The 26642-nt window shown below is 36.2% G+C and overlaps 1 protein-coding gene across 1 annotated transcript in view; it reads left to right on the top strand.

The window, feature by feature from the left end:
• SCAP (SREBP cleavage activating protein) overlaps positions 1-18527 on the top strand; it is a 29736-nt gene extending 11209 nt beyond the window's left edge. Inside the window, exons 9-22 of the mRNA XM_028187175.2 lie at positions 995-1151; positions 2421-2514; positions 3519-3679; positions 4320-4402; positions 4611-4648; positions 4739-4869; positions 4959-5340; positions 6363-6531; positions 11056-11169; positions 12609-12718; positions 13616-13763; positions 14474-14619; positions 15851-15971; positions 16902-18527. Of these exons, the coding sequence (XP_028042976.2) occupies positions 995-1151; positions 2421-2514; positions 3519-3679; positions 4320-4402; positions 4611-4648; positions 4739-4869; positions 4959-5340; positions 6363-6531; positions 11056-11169; positions 12609-12718; positions 13616-13763; positions 14474-14619; positions 15851-15971; positions 16902-17032 (1985 nt within the window). The 3' untranslated portion in view covers positions 17033-18527. The remainder of the gene's footprint in view (positions 1-994; positions 1152-2420; positions 2515-3518; positions 3680-4319; positions 4403-4610; positions 4649-4738; positions 4870-4958; positions 5341-6362; positions 6532-11055; positions 11170-12608; positions 12719-13615; positions 13764-14473; positions 14620-15850; positions 15972-16901) is intronic.
• Positions 18528-26642: the final 8115 nt, after the last annotated feature.

Below are 26642 nucleotides of genomic sequence, written 5' to 3'. Positions count from 1 at the left end.
CTGCGATTTTCGGAGGCACTCGTTGGAGACAATAATAAACATTATTAGGACATCACAAGGCAGATAGTTCTTTGTGTACGAGCAGGCGAGACTGTCCTAAGTCGTAGTGGCCTGAAAGGGAAAGACGCCCGGTGCATTAAAATTTGTATCGAGTGATGCGACCTTGCCAATTGTCCAATCCCGTAGGCAGATATAAATTTTAGGTGTTTTTTTTTTATTTGTTGTTGCACAAAACACATTACAATAATTACAGTACATATTAGCTAAATCGTACAAGTAGTACCTAGATCTAATCTGGATTGCAATCTAAATAGTATGTGCACTCAGCAAAACCATATTAATGTGCATAGCTTTGGCTATTGAAAACACAAGTGAAATTACAAATATTGATAACTAGCCATCGTTAAATAGGATATCCTTCACATATTTGACAAATCCTCTGAGTCTAGGTCCAAGTTATCAAGGTTACTGTGACATTTAGGCAAATCATTTCATTTTTATTACCCAAAGTTATTTCTTCATCTCGGAAATCATTCGTTTTTATTTCGTTAAATACATAATATATAATTTAAAAAATTGGTACCGGCCTGCGGGATTCGAACATCGACACAAACGCATCGCTTCCTAAGACTATAGTTCGTTCGCGTTAAGAATGCAGTGTGTCATCAGTGCAACTGCAGGGTAAAGGTGTATTCACAGTAGTGTTAAAATTAAAACAAATTATATTTTTAAACATTAAGTTTAATGAATTTAAAAATACACTTAAAAGTTAAGAATCAAATTTAAATCATTAATATTTTAATCACTATCACTAGAATCCACGTTAGTTTTTATAATAAAATAATTTTCTGCAGCGAGTTCCATGACGTCATCTAAATACCACGTGATACTATTTTATTTTAAAAAAAAAACCAGCGTCGTATCCTTTAGTCCACAACGTTTTCGAAACACCGTATCGATGACGTAAACACAAACATTAAATACTTTATTTTAGATTTCGACGTTGTCGACGGGAAAGGCTCCCCGCTCCAATGGGGCAAGGGGTCAGAACTGCCTATATACCCTACAACACCAATGGAAATTCTTCTGCTCGCCATACTGTGCTCCATAAGCGTCGCCGTCATCGCCTACATGATGGTCGTTTTATACAGGTATTGTTTTCGATATAAATTAATCAAAAACATTTCTTCCGTGATTCGCCGCGTGCGGGTCAGTCGCAACAGCTACCTACGTCTATTTGCCTCGCGGACGGATCTGTGTGCTTAGTGCGAGTTTCTTAACGTTCTCGATAGCGTAAAAGTTAACCCAATTTTGTATGCATTTGGAACAGCGCCCCTAGCGGCAAACGTACGCAAACGATCCAATTCCATAGAAATATGAGTTAACTTTTACGCTATCGAGAACGTTAAAAAACTCTCCCTAAGCACACTGGACTTCCCAATAATTCAACACTGGACACGTGTGCATGTTGAGCACTCTGGATCCAAGCTAGCCTTTAGGTTAAGGTAGTTTTGACATTCATTTTTATATTTTGTTTTATTATTATCATTATTTTTATTTTGTTCCGAAGTTATAGTTATTGTAAATGAATATAATATAAATGCAAAATCTGAAGTAAATGAAATAAATAAAATAAAAATAAATAAATAAAAATTAAGTAAGAGCTATCTATTTACGTATTGTTATTCGTAATCATTTTCCATAATGTCATTGTGAATTTCATATTATAATTTATCGCAAGAGCAAGTTTTTAAATTAAATGAAGCAAAAATTCATACTAATATTTATATTATATTGTAAATGAGAACGAAATATGTGTAACGTTTTTCAGGGTGAGTAGAGGCGCGTTCTCAATGACCTTGTGTTGTGTTCCTAACACGCAATTGGTTGTTTCTCGAAATCATTGCGCGTTTATTAAACGAAACCGACAAAAATCCGTGTCTCTAAACGAAAAACACGTATTACGTAATAAAAACGAAAGTAATTTTATTAGCTAGGTCACTCGCCGTCATGCGTGTAATTTTCATTGTAGACTAAAACTTTTTTGTGAAAATAGAAAAAAATGTAATTTGAAAATTGAAAAAAAAATTTTAATTAATAATTTCGCAATTATATTTTCGCCATCTACCATATTTTGATGATACTAAAACTGATATTGTACCAATGCTCATCGCAATTAGGCGTACGACCTAAGAACGCATAGAATATCAACAAACATAGATTCTTTTTTTCTATTTTTTTATTGCCTTTGTAGGCAGACGATTATACGGCTCACCTGATGGTGAGTGGCTACCGTCGCCCATGGATTTCAGCTATGCCAGGGGCAGAGCCAAGCCGCTGCCTACCGTAAAAGCATATTTAAATAAACATAAAATATATAGATAAATAGATTTTGAAGGTGATTTCACGTTTGGACACAGGTGTATTTGTTCACGGCATTATGCGGAATGGAGGGCGTCTTGGAACGATAACGAGGAATACCGGAGGATCATAGCCAAGCAACCGGCCATTCAGGTACGTTAATATGTGAATGTATCGACCTTTTGAAGTCACCGTGGCCAAAAGAATAAGACGTCCTGTGCGTTCGTATTATGGACGGTAGAGGTAAGGAACACCATCTTGTATAGGGGACAAGTTGAAAAAGTGTCCATCTGTAAACAGCAGATTGGATTGCAGTGAAGGCTATGTTCCGATTTACACTGCGAGCACTGTTCAGTGCTCTCACTGCTATTCGTTACCTACGTTAAGGACTGGCAGTATACAGTCGTAGTAACTTAAGGAATGATTGATGATACATGATGATGAATGGAACGGAGGAATGGTACATGATTTCATAAATCTTCACTTCAGCACTTTTACCGTGCATAACCTCATTTCAATAATACGGTTATTAAGTTATTATAGATTAAATTGCTTGAAAAACAATATTTTCTTTTACTAAAAATATACTTACTTTTAGCAATTAATTAAACTGACAATAACTTGAATATTATATTTTCAAATATAAGTAAATTTAAACAAGTTTTTTTGCTGAAGTGAAAACACCGCCATGACAACGTTGATGACAGTATACTGTGCTGTAAAGGAACGGCTTCCCAGTATACTAATTTGACGTCACACCTTACAGTGCTCGCAGTGCAAATCGGAATATACCAGAAGTGTAATAGCTTATGGCGCTGTTTTTAAAATCTTTCCACTTGCTACTATCTACTACTTGCGCTATCTTAATTTGCTACCCTTCAGTGGACACTTTTTAGTATACCGAGATGGTTCTCCTTACCTATACCCCCCATAGTTCGTATGTAGCGATGCAACGGTGTTTGAATTCCGCAGGCGGGTACCAATTTTTCTAATGAAATACGTACTTAAAAAATGTTCACGATTGGCTTCCACGGTGAAGGAATAACATCGTGTAATAAAAAGCAAACCTAAAACCTAAGCCTAAACCTCTCTACAGCTCTAGACGAAGCGTGAACATGGAACGGATTTATTAAAATTTCATTAACGTATATTTTCAGTTGGTAATGGAAGCAGTGCCTTTGGTCGTAGCCGGCCATAGCCAGGAAGTAGAGTGCCTGGTGACCGATGGTGAGAAGATAGTTAGTTCTTGCCTCCAAGGCAACATAAAAGTATGGGACTCGCAGAACGGAGAAATCATCACAAACATTGACAGAGGAGCGTAAGTCACATACAAATAATGCTCAACTTATTCGCAGCTGATTTACTTAAATTAGTGTTCGTGCGCCGATCGATATTCGACCATAATCATGCATAATGTATTACATTACATGAGGCTTTATAAAAAAGACACTTCAATTAATTATTCTAAATTCTAAATGTGTCTTATTCGCGAACAATATATTATCAGGCGATTCTTGTAATGTTGCCTGTGGCGGTAGCCATCATACAACGCAAGATATATGACAGATGCCGGAATCTCGCTTACGACATTTTCAAGATAAGCTCGCATATATACAAGTTCCGAACAACAACATTCGGACCGTCAGTCTACCGAGCAAATATCACCCGTTCGGTGGAAGATCTTCCTTTCGTCGTTAAGCATCTACAGCCCAGAAAAAAAAACCTATAAACCGATTTCAAGCGACTTGTAAGGTTCTAATGTATATCTAATTCACCTAGGAAGCAAATCAAGCATTCACAGAAATAAATAAAAAATATCAAAATCGCTTGCTTTACTTCAAATTTCAGGACAAACGTACAGAATAGTTATTTATAATAATATTATGCTTGTAAAATAAAAAAATATGCATTTATAATATTAGTGGAAAACATGTAATACTTATGTTTCTTTTTTTCAGTTTCTTCAACCTACAGAATCTATTACACAGTAAAGCTAAATCAAAAAGGTGCAGTTATCACGGTGACCTACGTGATGATGAAGGTAGGTATAAAAATATTTACTGTAACTAAAAACCTTTGAATTGTTGTGTAATGATCGAAATCCGACCATAATGACTGATGCCTCAGGGCTTATGCTGCTTTGAATTCGTTATATAACACAATTAAGATTTCGATATGTTTTCTATTATACTATCGGTTCCAAATTTAAGATAGGTTCACTTCTACCACCTAATAATAACATGTTTCAGATGCCTACGAAGTAGTTCCAACATCGAAAAATAACGAGGTGAGGTTCTTTAGCAAAATTAATAATCTATTTAAAAAAAAAGTGACGTTAAGAATATATTTAAAATTTTTCAATTTTTTTTTTCAATAGCCAGTTCCTCAATTGCGAAAAGGTTTGAGTTCGTATTTAAGTGGATTGCGATTTCGTCCCGTATCGAGCGAGCGTGTGCCGAATCTTTCCGTAGCGGACACCACTAAGTATGAATTCGCGAAAAGTTACAGGTAGAAGAAAAAACAATATATATAACAATAGATAATAAAATCAAATCGGAACAGATGTTCAAGTTAATTTTGAAATAATTTTATTTTAGATCTATATACTACACAAACGAAAATGACGACGTTTATAATTGTAACGAATGCAAAGAAAACATTGACATAAACAATTTAAACATAGCCAAAACTAACAAAAGTACTAACAGTATTCAAGAAGATGACTTAAGTAAAGATATATTAGAGAATATGGAAGCTAGCAATAATCTAAGAAATAGAAGTAAGAATAAAACGTATAATGAGGAGCGACCGAGAACTAAGCAAGCAAGCGGTTCAGCTGCTACCAGTACCTTGGATTGGCAAGGGAAACCGATTCTAGAATCTCCTGTCTGGTGTATGGACTTTAGCAATGATCTCATCATATTAGGCTGTGCGGATGGCAGACTTGAGTTCTGGGAAGCGAGCACGGGACGACTTATGGTATTTTTTTTTTCTTCATATATATACACAATATTTTTGTACTAGAAAGTTTCTTAACTGAAAAGATAAGATTCAGGAAATACTAGTCCTGATTGAAGTTACATTTTTCCTCTATCCATTCGATATCAGAACCACAACGTCGAGACTGTCACTTTGTGAAAAAGCAGAAATCAGCATTACTTCAATACATATATAAACTAAGTTTCTTTCCAAATAAAAACACTTTGAGAAGGCGGCACGACATGAAAACCCTCTTGTCGTGGCCGCCAGTAATTACCCGATACGGTGGACCGAATGGTAAACAGTCGACGTCGCCCTAAACACTTCATTACAAATCCTCCTGATCCATTAACGGTGCTTTTAGGTACCTCAAACACCAGTCACCGTCCTCGCCGAACCCGTCGCTTGCGACGAAGGGCTCAACGAGTAAATTAACCCACAGACACAGCCCACTGAGTTTCTCGCCGAATCTTCTCAGTGGGTCGCGTTTCCAGATTCTGCGAAGCACTGCTCTTGCTAGGGCCAGTGTTAGCAACACTTCCGGTTTGAGCTCCGTGAGTTCATCTACTAGCACAGTGATTTTCTTTTTATTGCCTTTGTAGGCAGACGAGCATACGGCCCACCTGATGGTAAGTGGTCACCGTCGCTCATGGACGTCAGCAATGCCAGGGGCAGAGCCAAGGCGCTGCCTACCATTAAGTACTCCACAAGCCTGGTTTGAAGAACAACATGTCATAGCGCTTGGAAAACGCCGTGGAGGGGGGTTAATTCCAAAGCCGAATCTAGAAGAACCCCTCGAGGTTACTAGAATAAGTAGGATAAAAAAAAACATATATATTTTTTTGTTTTTCTATAAACGATTGGCGTTAATCTGACAATCAAACAGATTCACAGTGGGAGTCACAATTTTTATTATTATTTCTATATGTTACCTAATGAAAAATTATGAGTTAAGCTATCAAGTAATTCAACTACGACGAGCTGTATATGATCGGTTTAAGTGAGTGTGGGTAGTGATGTAGTGCGTGTGCGGGGGCGGCGAGGGCGTGACGCACGTGCGGGCGCTGGCGGGCGCGGCGCGGGTGTGTGCGGCCTCGCTCTCCGGGCACCTCACTCTGATGCGCCTCGACGCCTACAACAGCGCGTCGGGCGCCCATGTCGACTGGGGCTTCAGCACCGCGCACAGACGAAGTACGCACCCGAGCTGAGAGAGAGAGAATACACTTTATTGCATACCAAAACACAATTTACATTCAAAAAACTGTCAAAAAGCAGATAGATTTGTACAATAGGCGGTCGTATCGCTAAAAGCGATCTCTTCCAGAAAACCGTTTAATTTACAGAAATTCTGGAAAATATAAAAATATAGCAGCTATGTTGCGGTGTACTAAAGACAGATATATACCATTTACATATAATATGAAATGATTTATATACCAATATACATTCTTACATACAATACATACTAATATACTTACATAAAAATAATTAATCAACACTATGGACATTATAAATGATAATGATGCAAACAAACAGCACTAAGCAGATAAGTAGTGTCCCTTCACCATTCTTTTAAAACAGTTTAAAAGTTGGAGCACTTCTCACTGCATCCGGCAGAGCATTCCACAATCGAACCTCCTGGACGGTGAATGAGTTATCAAAGAATGATGATGAATATATTAATATCGTCTTCGCTGATATATCGTCTTTTCGCATTGAAAGTGTATAATAAAAATATTCGAAATTGAGTTAATATGCGGAATCATTTGGTATCACCAGTATTTTTCACATAAATATTGTCAAAAGAGCGTAGTTTAGATTTAGTTTTTTTTTTTTTTAATTTACCTATGTTTTGACTTTACAAAATTAAATTACATTATTTTATCTTACTTTAAAAAGACAGATAATGTAACTGGTAAAAAATAAATAATAAATGCTGCAAAGATGATTAATATTAAAAATATCACATGTTAAACCTGTTCGACTTTCCGAGGGATGATTATTAAAATAAACTTGGATTAAAAAAACTTGTATATTAAAGTAAAAAATCAATAATCTAGGATACGTGTCACTTATGACAAGGGTATCATGACAACGGATTTGCGTATTACAGCGCTCTCTAGTGACGGTTTTAGGAGTTGGAAAAAACAGGGTGAACATTCCGCCCACCATGAACTACAAAAGTTCATAGCCAACAATGAGGCCATCAAATTTTACATGTACAATTAACATCTCCATGAAACCGTAACATCTTAACCTAATAGTAATCAATAAAGAACTGCTCAACATGAACTAAATATAAACTTACACATTAAAGAAACCATAATAACGACAAGGTTCAGTCAAGGGTTGCTTTTAAACAGTTCGTACTTACTTACAACTAAACAATAACAAAATACTTAATAGCTGATGCATCCAAAGATACATTTAAGTTACATACATTGCATGAAATATCTACAGTTATTCAGGTAAGTAATGTTAAAAAGCGATAGGCAAAATGCAAAGTTTGGAGACTGGTCTTACAATTTTAGATTTCTTACATTTGATAGTACCCTTGTGACATTATCTGGAAGTCAGTATGCTCTGGTACGACCTTGACCATTCGATACATCTTAACTATGTCCGCTGCGAAACATATAGGATAAGTACGCCATTTCATAATTATGTGTCGTAACTCTGGTTGAAGCCTTGGACCTACCAATAAATCATTGTTCAATGACTTGCCGCTGGTACCCTTACACGAAGCGTCGAAAACAACGCCGACCTTCGTTGTACTTTTGTCCTCGCGAACAACCAACTGCATGATGAGGTAGATAAACGCATCCTGGCTTAGCAGCTTCTTGTTTGTCATTAATTACTTCTATATGATTCATAGCCAGGTGGCTACATTTATTACCTTGGATTATTCTTGCTTCAAGAATGGATTATTTTCAAGTTTCTTCTTGAGCAAGTGGATTGTTGTCGCGAAAAGGAAGACCTACAACATAACGACCCAAACTGTCCCTAGTTGTAGTGGATTCAAAGTATCTTTCACAGGATTCTTCTTCCTTGGATAAAAGTGGATGATGCTAGTCAGTTTCAATCTCCCAGAACTGACGCAGCAAATCATTGATTGAGTTGTCATGGGTATGTGCGCTAATAATGTAAGGAGTATCCCCACTAACTTAAACTCGTCCCGACAGGATCCATCCCAGCTGTGTATTTTGAGCTGTCAAGGTTCCAGGTGGATTTCTCAATATGCCTTCTGACAAAACCTGACCATACACATCAGCGCCCAGTAGAAGATCTATATTGCTTGGTGTACCATATCCTGGATCAGCCATCTGCAATTGCAACAATTCCGGCCAATCCTGTAATTGAATTTTCTGTGAAGGAAGAGTGGATGTTAGGCAGTTTAAAACATAGGCTTGAACGGGATAGCTAAAAGAGTTATATGTGGACTGTACTTTAAATTGAACCATATGTTTTACTGAAATACTAGATTTTTCTCCTCCTAAACCAGATATGGTACTTAGAACTGGCAACCTTCAAAGCTGCAAAAGTTGAACTGCGTGTTCACTAATAAACGAGGCTTGAGAGCCCTGATCCAACAATGCCCTAAGTGTGTGATACATACCCTTGTTGGATACATAAACTAATGCGCTAGCTAACATTACTTGACTACTTGATCTCATTTCACTGTTAAAAAAATGGCTGACAACACGCTCCACGTGATCCGCTGCCTGCGGTTCTTGTGCTGGCTCCCGCTGTTGATTAGTGGGCTGACTAGGACCCGCCAGGGTCGGATTGTGAGTGCCGCCTTCCTGGTGCAGCAGCGAGTGATGACGTTGGCCACAGCACCGACAAGCCGTGCGTCGTTTGCACTGTGTTACCGAATGGTTAGCTCCGAAGCAATTGAAACACAGTTTTCTCTTCTGGATGAAGTCCCGGCGATTCCCGATGGCTTCTTGTACAAATTTCTTGCATTAATAAAGCAAGTGATGTCCCGAACAGAATGGGCAGGATACAGACGTCGTCACGCTGAACACCTTCGGTTTATCCGCTGCATCTTTGCCTCTAAACTCTCTTCTTTGGTTTGGTTCTAAAAACTCGAGTGCTCGATATCTTGATTCCAGGAATGATTGGAACTCGCTTAGTGTAGGCAATCGATCAGCCTGTTCGCTTAGTTTTTGTTCCCATTGTTTCTGGGATTCATTATCCAATTTTATTGTGATGAGATATATAATCAGGATGTCCCATGTCGATACAGGTATACCAAGGTTAGATAAAGCGTGCAAGCAATCATTTGTCGTATCGAGTATTTGTTTAACACCGTTGGATGACTCTGAAGATAAAGCCCTTTGGCCCACCAGCCTGGCCAGAATGCTGTTCGCGATGTAACGTTTGTTATTGTACCTTTTGTTTAATAGCTATATTCGTTATTTTCGCATCCCAATATAACATTCTGGTGATTTTCTTCAAACTAACCAGTGTTGTTCCAATAATTGCAATCTCGTTTCGATATATTCCCTTGTTATTCTAGACGCAGGTGACTTTTTGAAATTAATCTTTGCCTTAAATATCTTATTTTGAATATCGGATTTTTAATATAACTGTCCGGGCCCATTCTTCACATTCACTAGTACTTAGCAACGAAATAGTTTTGTGTTAATTACGGTTTGTAACATTCTTTGCACTTAAAATTGTTGTTTATCATTAGTTGTTTTCTTATCCGGCTCGAAGGACCATGTTCGACTTTCCGAGGGATGATTATTAAAATAAACTTGGATTAAAAAAACTTGTATATTAAAGTAAAAAATCAATAATCTAGGATACGTGTCACTTATGACAAGGGTATCATGACAACGGATTTGCGTATTACAGCGCTCTCTAGTGACGGTTTTAGGAGTTGGAAAAAACAGGGTGAACAAAACCTTTAAAATACTCTCCTGTAAAATTAGTAAGCTTTTAGATTATACAGTTTTAATGCGAGAAGACGAATATAACCACCTAACAGGAACGACTCTGAAAACTAAAGGCTCGCGCACATAGTTGGAATGGGGAGTCATTGCATAACAAAAATCCCACGTACTCCATTTTTGTGCATTTCATATGGACTATCGGACTGCAATATGCGCGAGCTTTGTATGCTTTTGGAATTAAGAATTTATTTTCGACTTTATCGTTTGAGTCTTTCCTGTTAATGTAACCGATATTGTATTTTTTCAAAATATTACTAGCTTAGTTAAGGACGTCGTAATGTGAATTTTGCTGCTAACGTTGAGATTATATATCCTCATTGCATCAATATACCCAATAAATAAATATTTGACAATATACAGCTTGTAGTCATATATAAATTTTATTTGGTTCAAGTAGTCTTAAATGACTTTGTTTTATTATTGCCAAATATACTAGAGGAAAATATTTAAGAAGAAGCTTATTTAGGCTTTTTTAAATTACGACATATAATTTAATCTGTGCCACTTACAAAATGATTATATAATTTGTACAAAACTGGTGCAATCTTAAGCAGCATTTACTTTTGCAATTCTTATTATTGCGACTAATAATTCGTTTATTTTTATTTATTAACTAAGAATTACAAATACGTTTGCTTGAATTAGGTCGTAAATCTGTATTTGTGGGCTGTTTGGGATGTGAACGTAAAAAAAGCAGAGAGTAGGTACTTTATTTTTTTTAATTAACGTCAATCTCTTATTAATTATCTCACAGCGCACAAGCGGAACGGTTCGACCGGCTCGTTGCAGACGAGCTTCGGCGTGAACGACGAAAGCTCCCGATACAGAACTAATTTCACCTATAAAAGCGATCCTAATGACGGAGAAGGTACGAACTGCATTCGATCGAACTTTAGTCAATAATGTATTTATTATACGCGGTGAACTTACCCTGCCGTCCGGTCACCGTCTTCGTCGAACCCGTCGCTTGCGACGAAGGGCTCGACGAGTGAACTAACCCATAGACACAGCCCACTGAGTTTCTCGCCGGATTTTCTCAGTGGGTCGCGTTTCCGATCCGGTGGTAGATTCTGCGAAGCACTGCTCTTGCTAGGGTCAGTGTTAGCAACTCTCCGGTTGAGCCCCGCGAGCTCACCTACAAACGTTAGGGCGAAGCTGAAATAGCCTCTCAAGGCTATCAGCATAGGTAGGGAAAAAAAAAAAACCCTGCCGTTATTAACGAAAATATAAACTATCTCGAAATTTTCAGAAATAATGAAAGACGTTTCACTTTCCCGGGATAATAGTACATTGTTCACCAAGGGAGAAAAGTAGGACATTCCTCCCAGGATGAAATGTCCTACTTTTTTCCCGCGTTGCACATACTATTTTTTCTCCTACCAAGCCTAAAGTTCATGGAGTACCGAGCCGGGGTCCGGGGGCGAAGCCCCGGTGAGGTTTAATTTTTAAATAAACTACTACTAATTGAATAAGAACTGTCTGATGAACTCATCTTTGTTTAATACTTCACTATTAAATTTTATGCCCATTTGTTTATTTCACTTTTACACTAAATAAACAATGTTGCAAATTACCCTAGCACAACAATGGCGGAAAATTCTAGGTGCATGAGAGCAGATGTAGACACTAACGCGCATGCGCACTTGTACCCAGGGAGGAAAAGTTACACTTTCTTCCCTGTATAGCGGGACGAAAAGTTAGACTTTCTTCCCTGTACAGCTGGAGGAAAACCGAACTTTCGGCGTAGGTAGGAGAAAAAAGAGTTGATTTTGTCGCTCTTTGTTCCGTAAACTACTATTCGATTTGTAGATCTGTTCGTACGTATAATCACGAACCATGGAACAAACTGTCGTATTTTAATACGCTTTTATTAGCTTCAGACGTATGTATGTTAGTATATAATGGAATCTTTGAACATGATTTTGACCCCCTTCAAAAAGGCGGATTAACTCGAAATTTGGTATACTTATTAAGGACCGATGACAATTCAATATTAAAAAAAAGAAAAATGAAAAAAATTAAAAATGAAAACATTAAATTCAGCTAAAAAATGAAAAATAAATAATAGTTTAAAAAAAAAAACTAACAAAATACGCTTCTATAGAAAATCCAACTAAAAAATAGAAAATAAATTTTAATAAATTTGAAATAAAAATAGTATAAATATTTTATATATAAATAAGTATTTTATGAACAGACATGAGTAGAGGGGTTGTTTTGATAATATCTAGTATAACTTAAACAGTGATGTTTCCTGTCTTTTATATTTTTATAATCGAGTTAAATTATTTTATTATTAATTCGTAGAGGTGGTGTGCGTTCGAATAGCGCAGTGCAGGCCTCATCAGCAGCCTGTTACTGAGATGCACTCGGAAGGCGGTCGCATCTTAACCGGAGGTCAGGATCACGTGGTCAAGGTAAAACAATAATAATAATAAATAATAAGCGTAAGGCCTTGTCCGCACTGCGATATTTCGCCGCGCGATTTTTTTCCTCGTAATTCCGTAACACATTTAATCCTATAGGAGTAGCCGCTCTGACGGCTAAAAAAAACGTACGAGAAAAAAATCTGTGATTAAGGCCTTGTCCGCACAGCGATATTTCACCGCGCGTTTTTTTTTCTCGTAATTCTGTAACACATTTAATATTATAGGAGTATCCGCACTCGCGGGAAAAAAAACTGTGACTTGATGCAAATTGAACGCGAAGTGGTGTGATTTATTTCCGCACGAATATTTTGTATAGTATAAAAAAGTAAGTAAGGCTATGTTCGCACTGTGGAATAAAATTCGCGCGGCTATTCGAATAAAATTAGTTCGGTTGTCCATTTTACACGTGCGTCTCAGCAGAGAACTGAATTAAACTGACAAAAATAATACTAAATTTTATTCGCAGTGCGTACTAGGTGTAATTCCGATCGCGGAATTTAATACGCGATAGTAAAAACCTCGCGGTCAAATATCGCTGTGCGGACGGGCCTTAATGCGTTTCGGTTTGAAGGGCGGGGCAGCCGTTGTAACTATACTGAGACCTTAGAACTTATATCTCAAGGTGAGAGGCGACATTTACGTTGTTGTTGTCTATGGGCTCCAGTAACTACTTAACACCAGGTGGGCTGTGAGCTCGTCTACCAATCTAAGAAAAAATTGGTTGCGTGATATCGAGATGATACGTCTCCTCTTTTTAATTTAACTGAATGATTAAACGTAGTATTGACTGACTCGACGGCGCAGTAGTTAACGGCCCTGACTGTTGCGGAGAGGATCGTAGGTTCGATTCCTGCATCAGGCAAACTAAGCTAAGCTATGTTTCAGGTGTTCTCTAGCGCGGAATTAACGCCTCTCTTTACACTGCACGGACACTGCGGACCTATAACCAGTTGCTTCATCGATCACGCGACTCCAACGATAGCTGGGAGCGGATCGCAGGACGGCCTCCTCTGCGTATGGGACCTGCATACTGGTAACAAACCCGGATATATATCGTTGTTGTAGTGATGAGACGCGAGGTGAAAGGATCGAGTGTGTTGTAAAACAGTGAGCTTAGTGAGAGTTTTTTAACGTTTCCGATAGCGTAAAAGTTAACTCAAATTTGTATGGAGTTGGAACGTTTGTCTACGTTTGACGCTAGAGGCGCTGTTCCAACTCCGCACAAATTTAAGTTAACTTTTACGCTATCGAGAACGAAACTAAGAAATAAATAAATAAAACTCGCACTAAGCACACTGATCTCGTGTCATGCATTATTTTTTAATTTTTTTATTGCCTAGATGCTTGGACGAGTTCACAGCCCACCTGGTGTTAAGTGGTTGCCGGAGCCCATAGACATCTACAACGTAAATGCCGCCACCCACCTTGAGATATGAGTTCGCAGAATCTACCACTAGTTCGGAATCGCGACCCACGGAGAAGATCCGGTGAGAAACTCAGTGGGTTGTATCTATAAGTTAGTTCGCTCGTAAAACTCTTAGGATAGTAACCGGTGCTTGAAGAGCCTAAAATCATCGAGAGGGGATCTGGGGAATCCGATATGTCTCGGGCGATGGCGGCTTTACGTTGCCCTATCGCCTAAGTCTGATATGTAATTAGCGGCGGCCACGATAAGTGAGGGTTTTCGTGTCGCGCCGCTTTGTCGAAGTAGTGGAATGACTAAAACTATATTTTGTGTTTCAGGCGCGTGCCTGTACAGTATGCAGGCTCACGACGGCGCAGTGACGTCACTGGCGTACACCGCCTCGTACGTTGTGTCGGCGGGCGCTGACGAACGACTCTGCATATGGGATCGCTTTCAAGGGCATATGCTCAACTCCATACACGTGGTGCGTTTAATGATCCGTACTTTACTGATGGTAGGACTTCGTGTGAGTCCGCACGGGTAGTTACCATCACCCTGCCTATTTCTGCCGTGAAGCAGTAATGCGTTTCGGTTTGAAGGGTGAGGCAAACGTTGTAACTATACTGCGACCTTAGAACTTATATTTCAAAGTGGGTGGCGCATTTACGTCATAGATGTCTGTGGGCTCCAGTAACCACTTAATACCAAGTGGGCTAACAGCTCGTCCGCCCATCTAAGCAATAAAAAATAATTAAATAGAAACTACACGTTAATCTGAATTTTCTGGGCTAAACATAATAGTTGTATTAATAAACTTAAGACTTAAAAGAGTGTTCTTTAAATACGTTTTTAATAGTTTGACCTGTATTTACCAATCATATATATATTTATTTAAAAATTCAATTGATCTGTATTCGATAGGAGAACAACACTATTTTGATATCAACATATTAATGTTGCGATTAAGAGCGCTATGACATGTCCTTATTTAAACGAGGCTTGTGGAGAGTATTAAGCGGGAGGCAGCGGCTTGGCTCTGCCCCTGGCAGATTGCTGAAGTCCATGGCCGACGGTAACTACTCACCATCAGGTGGGCCGTATGCTCGTCTGCCTACAAAGGCAATAAAAAAAATAATAAGACATGTGTGGGTTGTTATTTACTTTCCTATTACCGGTAAATTTGCACTCAAAAATAAATAAGTCAAACAGACTATTTTATAAACATTTCTAACGCTTTGGTAGTGTACAGTATTATAATTTTAACAGCAAATGGAGAAAAAAAAGCTAGGCATTTTGGTAATACTAATCTATACTAATATGTAAATCTCCATTGGTTTTTACGGATGTACCGCTATAACTACTAAACCATGCATCCGATTGACTTCAAACTTGGCATCCATGTAGAAAATACATGTACTTAATGGATAGGCTAATATTTATATGAGTGTTGGACTCCGTAATAATAATGACAATAAATAGTAATGTTAATTTTAAATGCCCAACGAAACGGGCAAGTACGGCTAGTTATATTATATTACGAAGATAATGTTTTAAACTAAGTCGGCGCGCAGATCTTGTCGACTGACATCTAGTGATATCTGACACTTACGTGTTCGGGAATTCCGATGGGGCCCGAAGACGCCCGAGTGCGACTTGTAGTGCCAGTGTTGCACGCTATACATGAATGACTAATTATAGTATGTTTTTTTTTAAAGGGGCTCAATTATATGAGTCGTATGCTGCCCTTAACTCACACCCTGCTCGTGATGGGCGACAGAAGCGGCATCACCGTCTACGACCTGAGCAGCGGTGACGTCATAAGACGAGTTTTACTCGGTAAGGATTGCTTCTCACGGCTCCACACTAGTCGTTGGGTCTTCGTGTCTCTTTACGGGGGCACGGATCGGGCCTCAGGGCACTTCCGTCTGCCCGAGCTTGGACTCCCTGCCTAACGAGGCAGGGGTGATGATTGTGCTTGCTTGCTGTGTAATGTGGTTGAGGCGATGATTACGATGTGATGAGGTGATAAGTTGATAAGATGATTGGTGATGGGTGATGGTTTGATTTACAAGATGGATGACACTAGTCGAGACGCACTGATGTACTGCAGTGGCGTAGCGGGGCGAGGGGGGTCAAGGAGAGCGCCAAACGGTCAGCTAAACCAAAAAATGCTGGATAATTTTATTATGATTAATTTATGGAAAATGTAGTTTAAATTTAGTGCCAGAGTAATATAATAAGTGTTAATTTGTAAATAATAAGAAAAAAAGGAACATTAATAGTCTAAAAAGGTATTATGTATCGGTAGCGAGTTTTACTCGCTATGCCACTGACGTACTAACACACGTGGCAATCTGAATGTAATTGTAATTATTACCTTGACACTAACTCTACAATAAGACACTTCAAGGATTGTCGATAAACTTATAGGCAAGTTTGTTTGTCATAGAAAGCACGTAAAATACTTATATAGTATATTAAGTATTGTTATTATTAGTAATTACTTGCGATAAAATATCTCTAGTCCGGTACGGACGGTGCCGCCACCTTGCTTATCATAAGCAGTTGTGCCTTCTAATGTGAAGGCTAGTTGTTATTTTGACCACATATCTCAAGTTCCTCATAGAGTCCAGTAAGCGATCAGCACCAGCCCGTCTCAATTACGGCGATAACAACGAAGTTTTTTTACAAAGCCTAACCTCAATCCTGCGACTTCACATAAAGCACGCACTTTATAGCTACCTAACTCATTGCTTTTTTTTACAGGTCAAAGCGACGGGTGTATTTTCGTAAGACAAATATTGCCTCTGAAAGACGCTATTGTGTGCGATTACGCGAATCAATTGAGGATAGTACGCTTCCCTCTCGTCTCTCGGCTCGATTTAAAGAGCGACTAAACATTATGTATCATAAACGAATAGCCTTCCGCAGTGTCTTATTTTATTGACGTAGCCTTTGTTAGGTAACACATAAATGGCCTTAACGTCGTGCATGAGAGCCATATTGAGCACCGCCAGTAGTCCTGGTAATGTTGAAGTATGCTAATCGTAATATTATATTTTAACTGTAATGCTTTTTACGAAGCGCGGAATGTAACGTAATTGAAAATCAGCTGACGGGCGAGATCGTCGACCTCGGGGTGAGAGACGCGCGCCGCCTTCGTTTCAGATACCGTCTTCGACTTCTAAATATTATCAGCATACAAACGAATGATTTCACTTTAGAATAATTTTCAACTTATAATGGTTTCTAAGAGATATTTTTTTAAAAACGTGGGTATAAATATTAGATCCCAGGATTATTCAAACAAAAATACGCCTTTACTTATGTGCGCACTTAAAAGTTATTACACACATCTTTGGCGTATAATATAAATTATTTACTAACTCAACAGATATCAACAAAAAATATTACCGTTTACCTACTCATAAATTATACATACATAAATACATTCTCACATCTGGATACACAATTTTTATAACCGTAATAAATTATGTGTTACACGCTGAAAAAATAGACTCGGCTGTTTTCCAAAACACGCCACAAGAATTATAACCTCAAAAACTATAGATCAATATAAAATATTTTTTTTGTCTAGGGTGCAAAATTTTGACTGCGGAAACAGTTCCCTTACAGCCAGTTGTTTTAAATTTAAATTAATTACCACAAATCTCATTATATCAACGATTTTACATGAATCCATGAGGCTTAGAGCGGCCCAATTACATACGTAAACAATAGTGTATACAGTGTTAATGGAAAAAAGTTATCCGATTTAACATATTTGTAACTTAATAATATAACAATAGAAAATTCGATTATGCACGCATTAAATTTAAAATAAATTAGTTCGCCTTTATGAGAGTTTGCAATGATCCTGTGGAAGTTTTTAATTTTAAACTACAACAAAGCAAACTTTTGTATTGGAGCATTGTCAACGTATAAACATCTTTATTAAATTGAAATAAATCTAGATTATTAAATAGATGATAGCCTTAATCGCTCATAGTATTGTTATTATTAAATATTTACAGTAGTATTTACATATTATGTTGAAACGAGATTTTGGTTAGTTTAAATTAATTCGATTATTTATTATTTTAGTGTAATAATAATGAGTCTAGTAAGGTTTTCGTTAACAATAAAACGGACCAATTTTACTGTGTGAACACGTCTAAAGTAATTAAATTCATTTATAATAAAATAAGTAGCCGGAACGGTGCAGCAGTCATTTCGTTTAATGCGTGACATTTCGTTTAAACGCGACGCTTAGCTTAGTACGCGACACTTCGCTTAATACGCGACATTTCGCTTAATACGCGATATTTCACTTAATACGCGATATTTCACTTAATACGCGATATTTCGCTTAATACGCGTCATTTCGTTTAATACGCGACATTTCGCTTAATACGCGATATTTCGCTTAATACGCGACATTTCGTTTAATACGCGACATTTCGCTTAATACGCGACATTTCGCTTAATACGCGACATTTCGTTTAATACGCGATATTTCGCTTAATACGCGATATTTCGTTTAATACGCGACATTTCGCTTAATACGCGACATTTCGCTTAATACGCGACATTTCGCTTAATACGCGACATTTCGCTTAATACGCGACATTTCGCTTAATACGCGATATTTCGTTTAATACGCGACATTTCGCTTAATACGCGACATTTCGCTTAATACGTGACATTTCGCTTAATACGCGACATTTCGCTTAATACGCGACATTTCGCTTAATACGCGACATTTCGTTTAGTACGCGACATTTCGCTTAATACGCGACATTTCGCTTAATACGCGACATTTCGCTTAATACGCGACATTTCGCTTAATACGCGACATTTCGCTTAATACGCGACATTTCGCTTAATACGCGACATTTCGCTTAATACGCGACATTTCGCTTAATACGCGACATTTCGTTTAATACGCGACATTTCGATTAATACGCGACATTTCGTTTAATACGCGACATTTCGCTTAATACGCGACATTTCGCTTAATACGCGACATTTCGTTTAATACGCTACATTTTGCTTAACATGCGAAATTTATCTTTGTAATTAAAAGTCCGTTTATTAGGTATCAGCATCAACAGTTTGGTTTTTTCAATTGAAATTCAATTAAGCTTACTCCATTCAAATAACTGAAAAAGATTTTTCATAATGAAATTTTTTCCAAATTTTAAACTTTAAATAGCTCTATGTAAAGTTGCAAATGTCGCTTAAATCAAATAGGCTTTCACCTCTCTATATAATAATTATTATCCATCCAAAACTGTGTCTGCTAAAATATAAAATTAATTAACATATTTCTCATATCGATGTTAGTAGGAGTTGATAAAATACAAGGTCGTTGTTTCAGTGCAATTTAGATTCGGTTCTTATGTCTCCTCGTCGCGGAGTCTACGCGATTTCCACATTTTAATAAACGTTAAACTTTAAGCGGTATTTTGGTTAGCTCGAATCTGCGGACCGTTGTCCTATTTGACGGAGCCCTGTGTGGTATGCAGAATAGCGTAATCTGTAAACAAACAATGCTTTTCCATTCGTTCGTCGGAATCCAGCCAAGAACGAACTACGAAAGAATAATCGGGTGGGTAGCACTGGCTCTTACGATTGAGCACGATACTCCACAGGACTAAAACACTTATTCGTATCGTTGATGGATATGAAGCGTGTTCGCTTGCTTGTCTACGGGAATATTACGCGACAATACTTTCTCAAAAATGAACATATTAAAAGAATGCTTATACATGTTTGTCTTATTCGTGTATTTAGTTCACACAGTAGTCATCCCTAGAACGAATGTATAAAGTATTTTAAATTACTTGTTGATTGATTAGTTGATATAAAAGTTAGTAATTTTTTTATATATATATATAGTACATTAATAGTTTTATAATTGTGTGTTGCGGCTTAAAAAAAAAGAAAACTATATGTAATTAACATAACATTTAGCGGACTTTGCGTGACACTTAAGTGCTGAGGTGCTTGAAAAAAGCACTAAAAACTTTGAACACAATTAGAATTCTTATTTTATTAAATTACCGTCAGCTTTGGTCGTGTTAGCTGTAATATACGAGTATACTTTAACGTGAAAAAAATCGAATTGTTCTATTTGACCGCACCGGATTAGTGTGCCAGTAGTTATTCACCGTTCTTGTTACTGGGAAATATTACAAAATGAATATAAGTTTTCATCTACTAAAACGAATAGGGTAATTGCAATGGTTTAGAGAGAGAAAGAGAGAATACACTTTATTGCACACCAACACAATTTACATTAAAAAAAAACAGTAAAAAAGCACATACATTTGTACAATAGGCGGTCTTATCGCCAAAAGCGATCTCTTCCAGACAACCGTTTAATTTACAGAAATTCTGTAAAATATAAAAATATAGCAGGTATGTTGTTATATTTACAGAAATAAAAAAAAAACTTTCATACTGTAGGAAAGCGTCTTAGTTAATTATAAACAAATCAAATGATTATTGGAACAAAAAAAAATACTAAGCATAAATTAAAGTGAATTTTACTTATATATTTATAATCTGTATATTGCTAGTATATTATTCGGTTTTCTTGAATACTAACAATAATAAAAAAAATACTTTAACTGTTTAATCTGTGGTTTTTACTGTCACCATATTATTTTGAACGTTTTTCGTACGTTTCGTTTTTAATACTTTACATAATATAACGTGGTCACGAACAAAACTGGGCGACGGTAATAATACAATAAAAATTAAAACATGCAGGATTCGACCGCAAAAGCGATTTCAATTAACCATATATTGGCTTTTTAATTGTTACCAGAATACACCTAATGCGAAATTGAATTAAAATCGAAATAAGCGTACCTGTTCTATTAAAACATAGCATTGTTGGTATTTACAAGATTATACTGCACAGAACCCATAATAATGTATTATATTTTAGTCCTATTATTTATCCATTTTATTGCGGTGTTTTTGATACAGTATTCTATTAAAATTTCTATTGAACGTATCCACTAAAATAGTACCTATAATAATATAATAATTCTCATTCCGTCCACGCGAATGATTGCTAGTATTTTAAAGTATGAAGGAGTCGCAACTCTCAATTGTTGTTGACGCTAAGTAATTAATCAATTAGACAAATATACAATATAAAACATAGGCACATTACCTATAAATAAATAGAAATACATTATTTAAGATTTTGGAAACATCTAAATATGGACTGATGTTTGTTTAAATAAATAATGTGATAAATTAATTAAAGCAAAACACGATTGAATTATTAATGTATATTTTGAGTTACAGCGAAGAATACAAAACTGTCCATAATTCATAGATGTTAAAGTTCACAGAAAATAATAAAAAATATGTTATTAAGAAACATGACCAAATGGCCCTTTAGTTAAATTTATAGAAATAATAAATATAAATTATTATTTAAAATTATATATACGCTAATCACAAGAAAAAAGAAAAAAATGCAACTTTTCTAGAAAACCTAATAAAAAAAGATTCAGAAACATTTCCCAGTAACAAACGCTTTTAGGGACAACACTTTTATTATTTTCATAAGATAAATGATTTATTTATTTATTATTGTATTGATAAAGTCTACGAGAAATAAAAGTTCGTTTTTGTGAAACAAAATAAATCCCACATGTTATTTTTCAGTATTCATTAAAGACTGGAATGTCGTGTACCCATTATTTTAAATGTAATTCTAAAAGCAAATTAAATCACAAGAATTATATCCGTCCTTATAACTTTACGATATATCGTTTCGATTTATTAACATCGTATCGTTTGCTTTACCTATTACATACCGAGTCATATATTGATTTTATGTAAAACAGCTGACGCCGCTTCCATTTGTTTGTATTTTTAATTATTTGAACTAGCTTCGAAGAGCTTTATACTAGTAGTCAATTAATTACATTATGTAAACGTATACGGAGTTCGTGAAAAATTTAACTGCTATAAATTTATTCTGTACTGAAATTAAATTAGTATGTATTTAGGTACAGCTAATACTAAAAGTGACTTTTAAAATTGAAGTTTTGCACAAATTTGTAAATTTTCTTGTAAAAATTGAATGCGTCCTAAGGACAGTGTGTTTGTTTGATTACCGCTCATTTTCATACGCGACTTAATAACACACATATAAAAATACAAGTTTTTCGACAATAATAACTAAATGTTATAGTACAAAAAAAATTATTAAAGATAAGATAAACAATTTCTTTAACTTTTCAGGTTTAAGTACCAAAATTCTATTTTTAGGCAATCTGTGTACTATATTATATGTGTGGGAATATATCGTATTGCGTTATATTATAACATTACTAAAATACAGTAAACGTGATACATAATAATATAGTGAATTACTCAGCGTGATTTATCCTTGTTAAATTATATTAATGGTATACACATATGTTGTTTAGAGATGTAAATAATTATTAATAATGGCTCGGTTTTTTTTATCTCTAAATATCGATGCGATTTTATGATAAGCTGGAATTCAAAACGGATTCATGAATCATGGTTGTCACCTATTTAATATATATTTTTTAGTATAATTTTATAATATAATTTTAATGACCAGCAATGAACTCTTGTCATTTTTAGTTCATTGCTTATTCTTACCTTCTTCGTATTGTCTTTTGGCGTTTCTGTTTTAAAAAAGGCCCAGCAACAAGAGTTATTCAATAATTGGTTTATTTGTGTGTGTGTGTTCAACTAAATTTTAATGTAAAACAATCGGTTTTGGAATTCGAGACGTGTTTTGTTAATTAGTCTACATATGTAACAATACGATAAGATGACATCTCAAAAAGGTATGTAACTGAAGGTAATAATAATATATTCGCATCACAATTTTAAATGTAGATTCAATTAATATGCATAAAATATAATGCAATTCAGTGTTTAGAAACTTACAAAATCAATAATGAAATTGTTCATTGTATTAAGTTGTTGAGTCCTTAGAATCCTGTGGGACGTACGAATTTCCTAATGCTTAATTAATTAATGTAAAACTTTAAAACTGAATGCGTAAAACAATTTCATACATCTTACTTAATACCAAAATACAGTTGTTATTTTGCAGAAACCCGTATTCATAAACATGTAAATCAATTGAAATAACGTTTGTTGAGATGGTTTCAATCGATTCTACATATTACAAATTTTTAGCAAACTATGTACTTCAGTATTTCTAAAGATTCAAATATAATTTACTTAAAAATATCTTTATACATTATTATGAAATGAAACTCGTCAGGATAATACTTTATTTATGTACTACGAATTTTAAACGGCTAATGTTCCTGTGAACTTGTTTATTTGACTTAAAACAATAACAATGTAAAACAGTCCGCCGAGACATTCCTTACTGAATATTATCATATCATAATTCAGCCCAAATTTAAGTATTATAATGTTTTAAATAACATTTCTACAGTTTAAATCCGGATAAAAAATAATTTAAAAGTATTTTGTAGTATTTTAAGTTCCGAACTACTTTTAATAATTCATTCATGCTTTAGAAAAATAAAACACATCAATAAGATTCATAATATTAATTTATAACTCTTTAATTTTCCATTGAGTGTTTAAATCAATCAAAAACATATCAGCTCACTTTACAAAACTGTATTATTTTAACCTGTATACCTAGTATCAAATTTTAAGTAAATTTCCAACTTCAATTGATTAATTTTACTATTCTTTTAGAATATAGCATAGACTAGCTAGGTACCCCTTAATTTGGAACTTATGCATAATTTTAAATCACAAAGTTTTTTTATGTATTAAAATAATTGAAATAAAATAATCGTATTATGTAAGATAGATGTCAACATTACATATTACTACATATAATATACCTGACGTATATTATAAATGAAATGTAAATTGGCTTCTTGATCAGTATCGCTAAAAAGTAATGACTGGTGGTATTTCGCGCAATCTTCATTTCAAAATGTATGTTTATTTCAATTATTTTACTGCTTACCTATTTTTATTATGTACCAATTTTAATAAAGGTTTTGTTACATAACACAACCGCTGTTTTTTTTTTCGAATTGAACCAATGAATTTTCAGATCTTTTTGTTTCCAGTGAGTGAATTTCGTTATTTCTCATTAATCTGTACTACTTTCTCCTCATTGGGTTAGTTGGTTACTGTCATTTTTTTTCCCTACCTAAGCTGATAGCCTTGAGAGGCTATTTCAGCGTAACCTTAACTAGTAGGTGAGCTCGCGGGGCTCAAACCTGACGACGCTGCTAACACGAACCCTAGCAAGAGCCGTGCTTAGCAGAATCTACCACCGGATCGGAAACGCGACCCACTGAGAAGATCCGGCGAGAAACTCTGTGGGCTGTGTCTGAGGGTTAATTTACTCGACGAGCCCTTCGTCGCAAGCGACGGGTTCGACAAGAACGGTGACCGGTGCTTGAGGTACCTAAAAGCACCATTAGTGAACTAAGTACTCAAAACAAAATAGGGCCCACCATGTTTTTAAATGAATTTTACAGATTATTTTTCTTTTTTCAGTTTTTATGATTAGGAATAAATAAATTAAGGTTTTTGAAAGTGTGTAAACATTAACAAGAGTATATTTTGCCAATTTTATGGAATTTAGTCAAAATTTACAGTTTTTAGGAAAGTTGACAGAAATTATTGATTTAAGTAAAGTTTGATTTTGATTTTTATTATTGACGAAATCAATGAGTTTGATGGTGCTTAATCGCGAGTAGGTCCTCCTCTGTTCCGTATGCACTCCCTGAATCCATCTGGGACACTTTCAATCAAGTGGGTGATGTTTTCCTCGGATATTCGCTCCCAACACAATTTTAGGGCGTTTATGAGCTCTTGTCGATTAGTCACATTACTGAAGTTCGATTTGAGGCTTCTTTTCAATTGGTCCCATAAATATTCAATGGGGTTAAGATCGGGACTCATGGCTGGCCACGGTAAAACCGTAATATTGGCTTCAGAGAGAGCTCTCTGGGTTGCTCGCGCTGTATGTGGGCGAGCATTGTCTTGCATAAAGACGAAGTTTTCACCCACTCTTTGTGAAAATGGGATGACATGGAGCCGAATTATTCGATCGACATACCGGGAGGCAGTTATGGAGCCTTCTTCCAGAATTACCAGCTCAGTTTTACCGAGCAAGCTTATTCCAGCCCACACCATAACATTTGGACCTCCAAAACGATCCCTTTCACGTATGCAAATGGTTCTGAAAAACGTTTTCCTTCTCTTCTCCACACACGCACTCGACGATCATCGCTGAAAAACTTCACTTTACTTTCGTCCGTAAAGAGTAAATTTCTCCAGTTGTCCATTGTCCACTCCGCATGCTCGCGAGCAAACCTCAAACGTGCTGCACGTTGCGCTCTTGTAAATTTTAGACGAATAACATGAGATCTGGAACGTTGTTCGTCTTCATGGATCCGATTTCGAGTGGTTTGATCACCAATTCGTGTGACAGTCGCTTGCCGCAGTCGATTTTGTAAGACGCGGGCGGAAATCGTGCGCTCTCGACGTGCAGTCAATCTGATATACCGGTCTTCCTGGACGGTTGTAGCCCGCGCTCTTTCTGATCCAGATCTCCTCGTGATACTACCTGTCTCTTGAAATCGTTCCCACGCGTTTCGAATAGCTCGTCGCGACACACCAAGACGTCTTGCCACTGATCTCTGAAATTCTCCCTCCTGAAGCATAAACACTGCTCTTGTTGTTGTTTCCACATCCATATGACGCCGAGAACCAGGTATTATGATCGCGAGTAACACCGAAATCAAGTCAAAATAAAAAAAGTAGACGTGCGACTGTAACATTCAGAACGTGACTAAGGGTACAAATGACTGAGAATTTGAGTAATAAACGTTTTTGGAGTACTTCACTTTTTTTGTCTACACACCATTGAATTCCTGACTTGAAACATTGATAACGTTAGATAAACACGTCAACAATACTTCGAAATGTTATTTACTACCAAACAAATTTTTAGACGAAATTCGAGATCAACTTAGAGTGGGCCCTATTTTGTTTTGAGTAGCTTATGTATAAATGTAGGTAACAAATATTATAATGGTCATTATTTGCAAATAATAATTGCTTTCAGTTCGAGAATGGTTGCAATACTTTCTGTAGTGTCCTATGAGTATCCCGAATACAGTAAGTACCTACCAAGACGAAACCTGATGAAATATTTTATTTATTTTAAATTCCTCGTTTTAAACTTTAATACGACAACTAGAGCAGTCTTGTCACGAACGCTCAAGCTCTTCCGTAAAATGCAACTTTAGACGCAACAACATAAATTTGCCACATACAGATCAACGAGCATGTTTCCTGATAAGTCAAAGTTGCTTGGAAATAGCTTCGAAGGAATCTAGCTGAAAAGAAGTAGAAAACCCAGTATTAATTGCTGGTAAAACTTCAAAATCGGATATATACAACAAGACTAACATCCAAAAA

This window comes from Bombyx mandarina, chromosome 01 (genome assembly GCF_030267445.1).
Source record: "Bombyx mandarina strain Sakado chromosome 01, ASM3026744v2".
Classification (NCBI taxonomy): Eukaryota; Metazoa; Arthropoda; class Insecta; order Lepidoptera; family Bombycidae; genus Bombyx; species Bombyx mandarina.
This window is presented reverse-complemented; position numbering and strand designations above follow the sequence as displayed.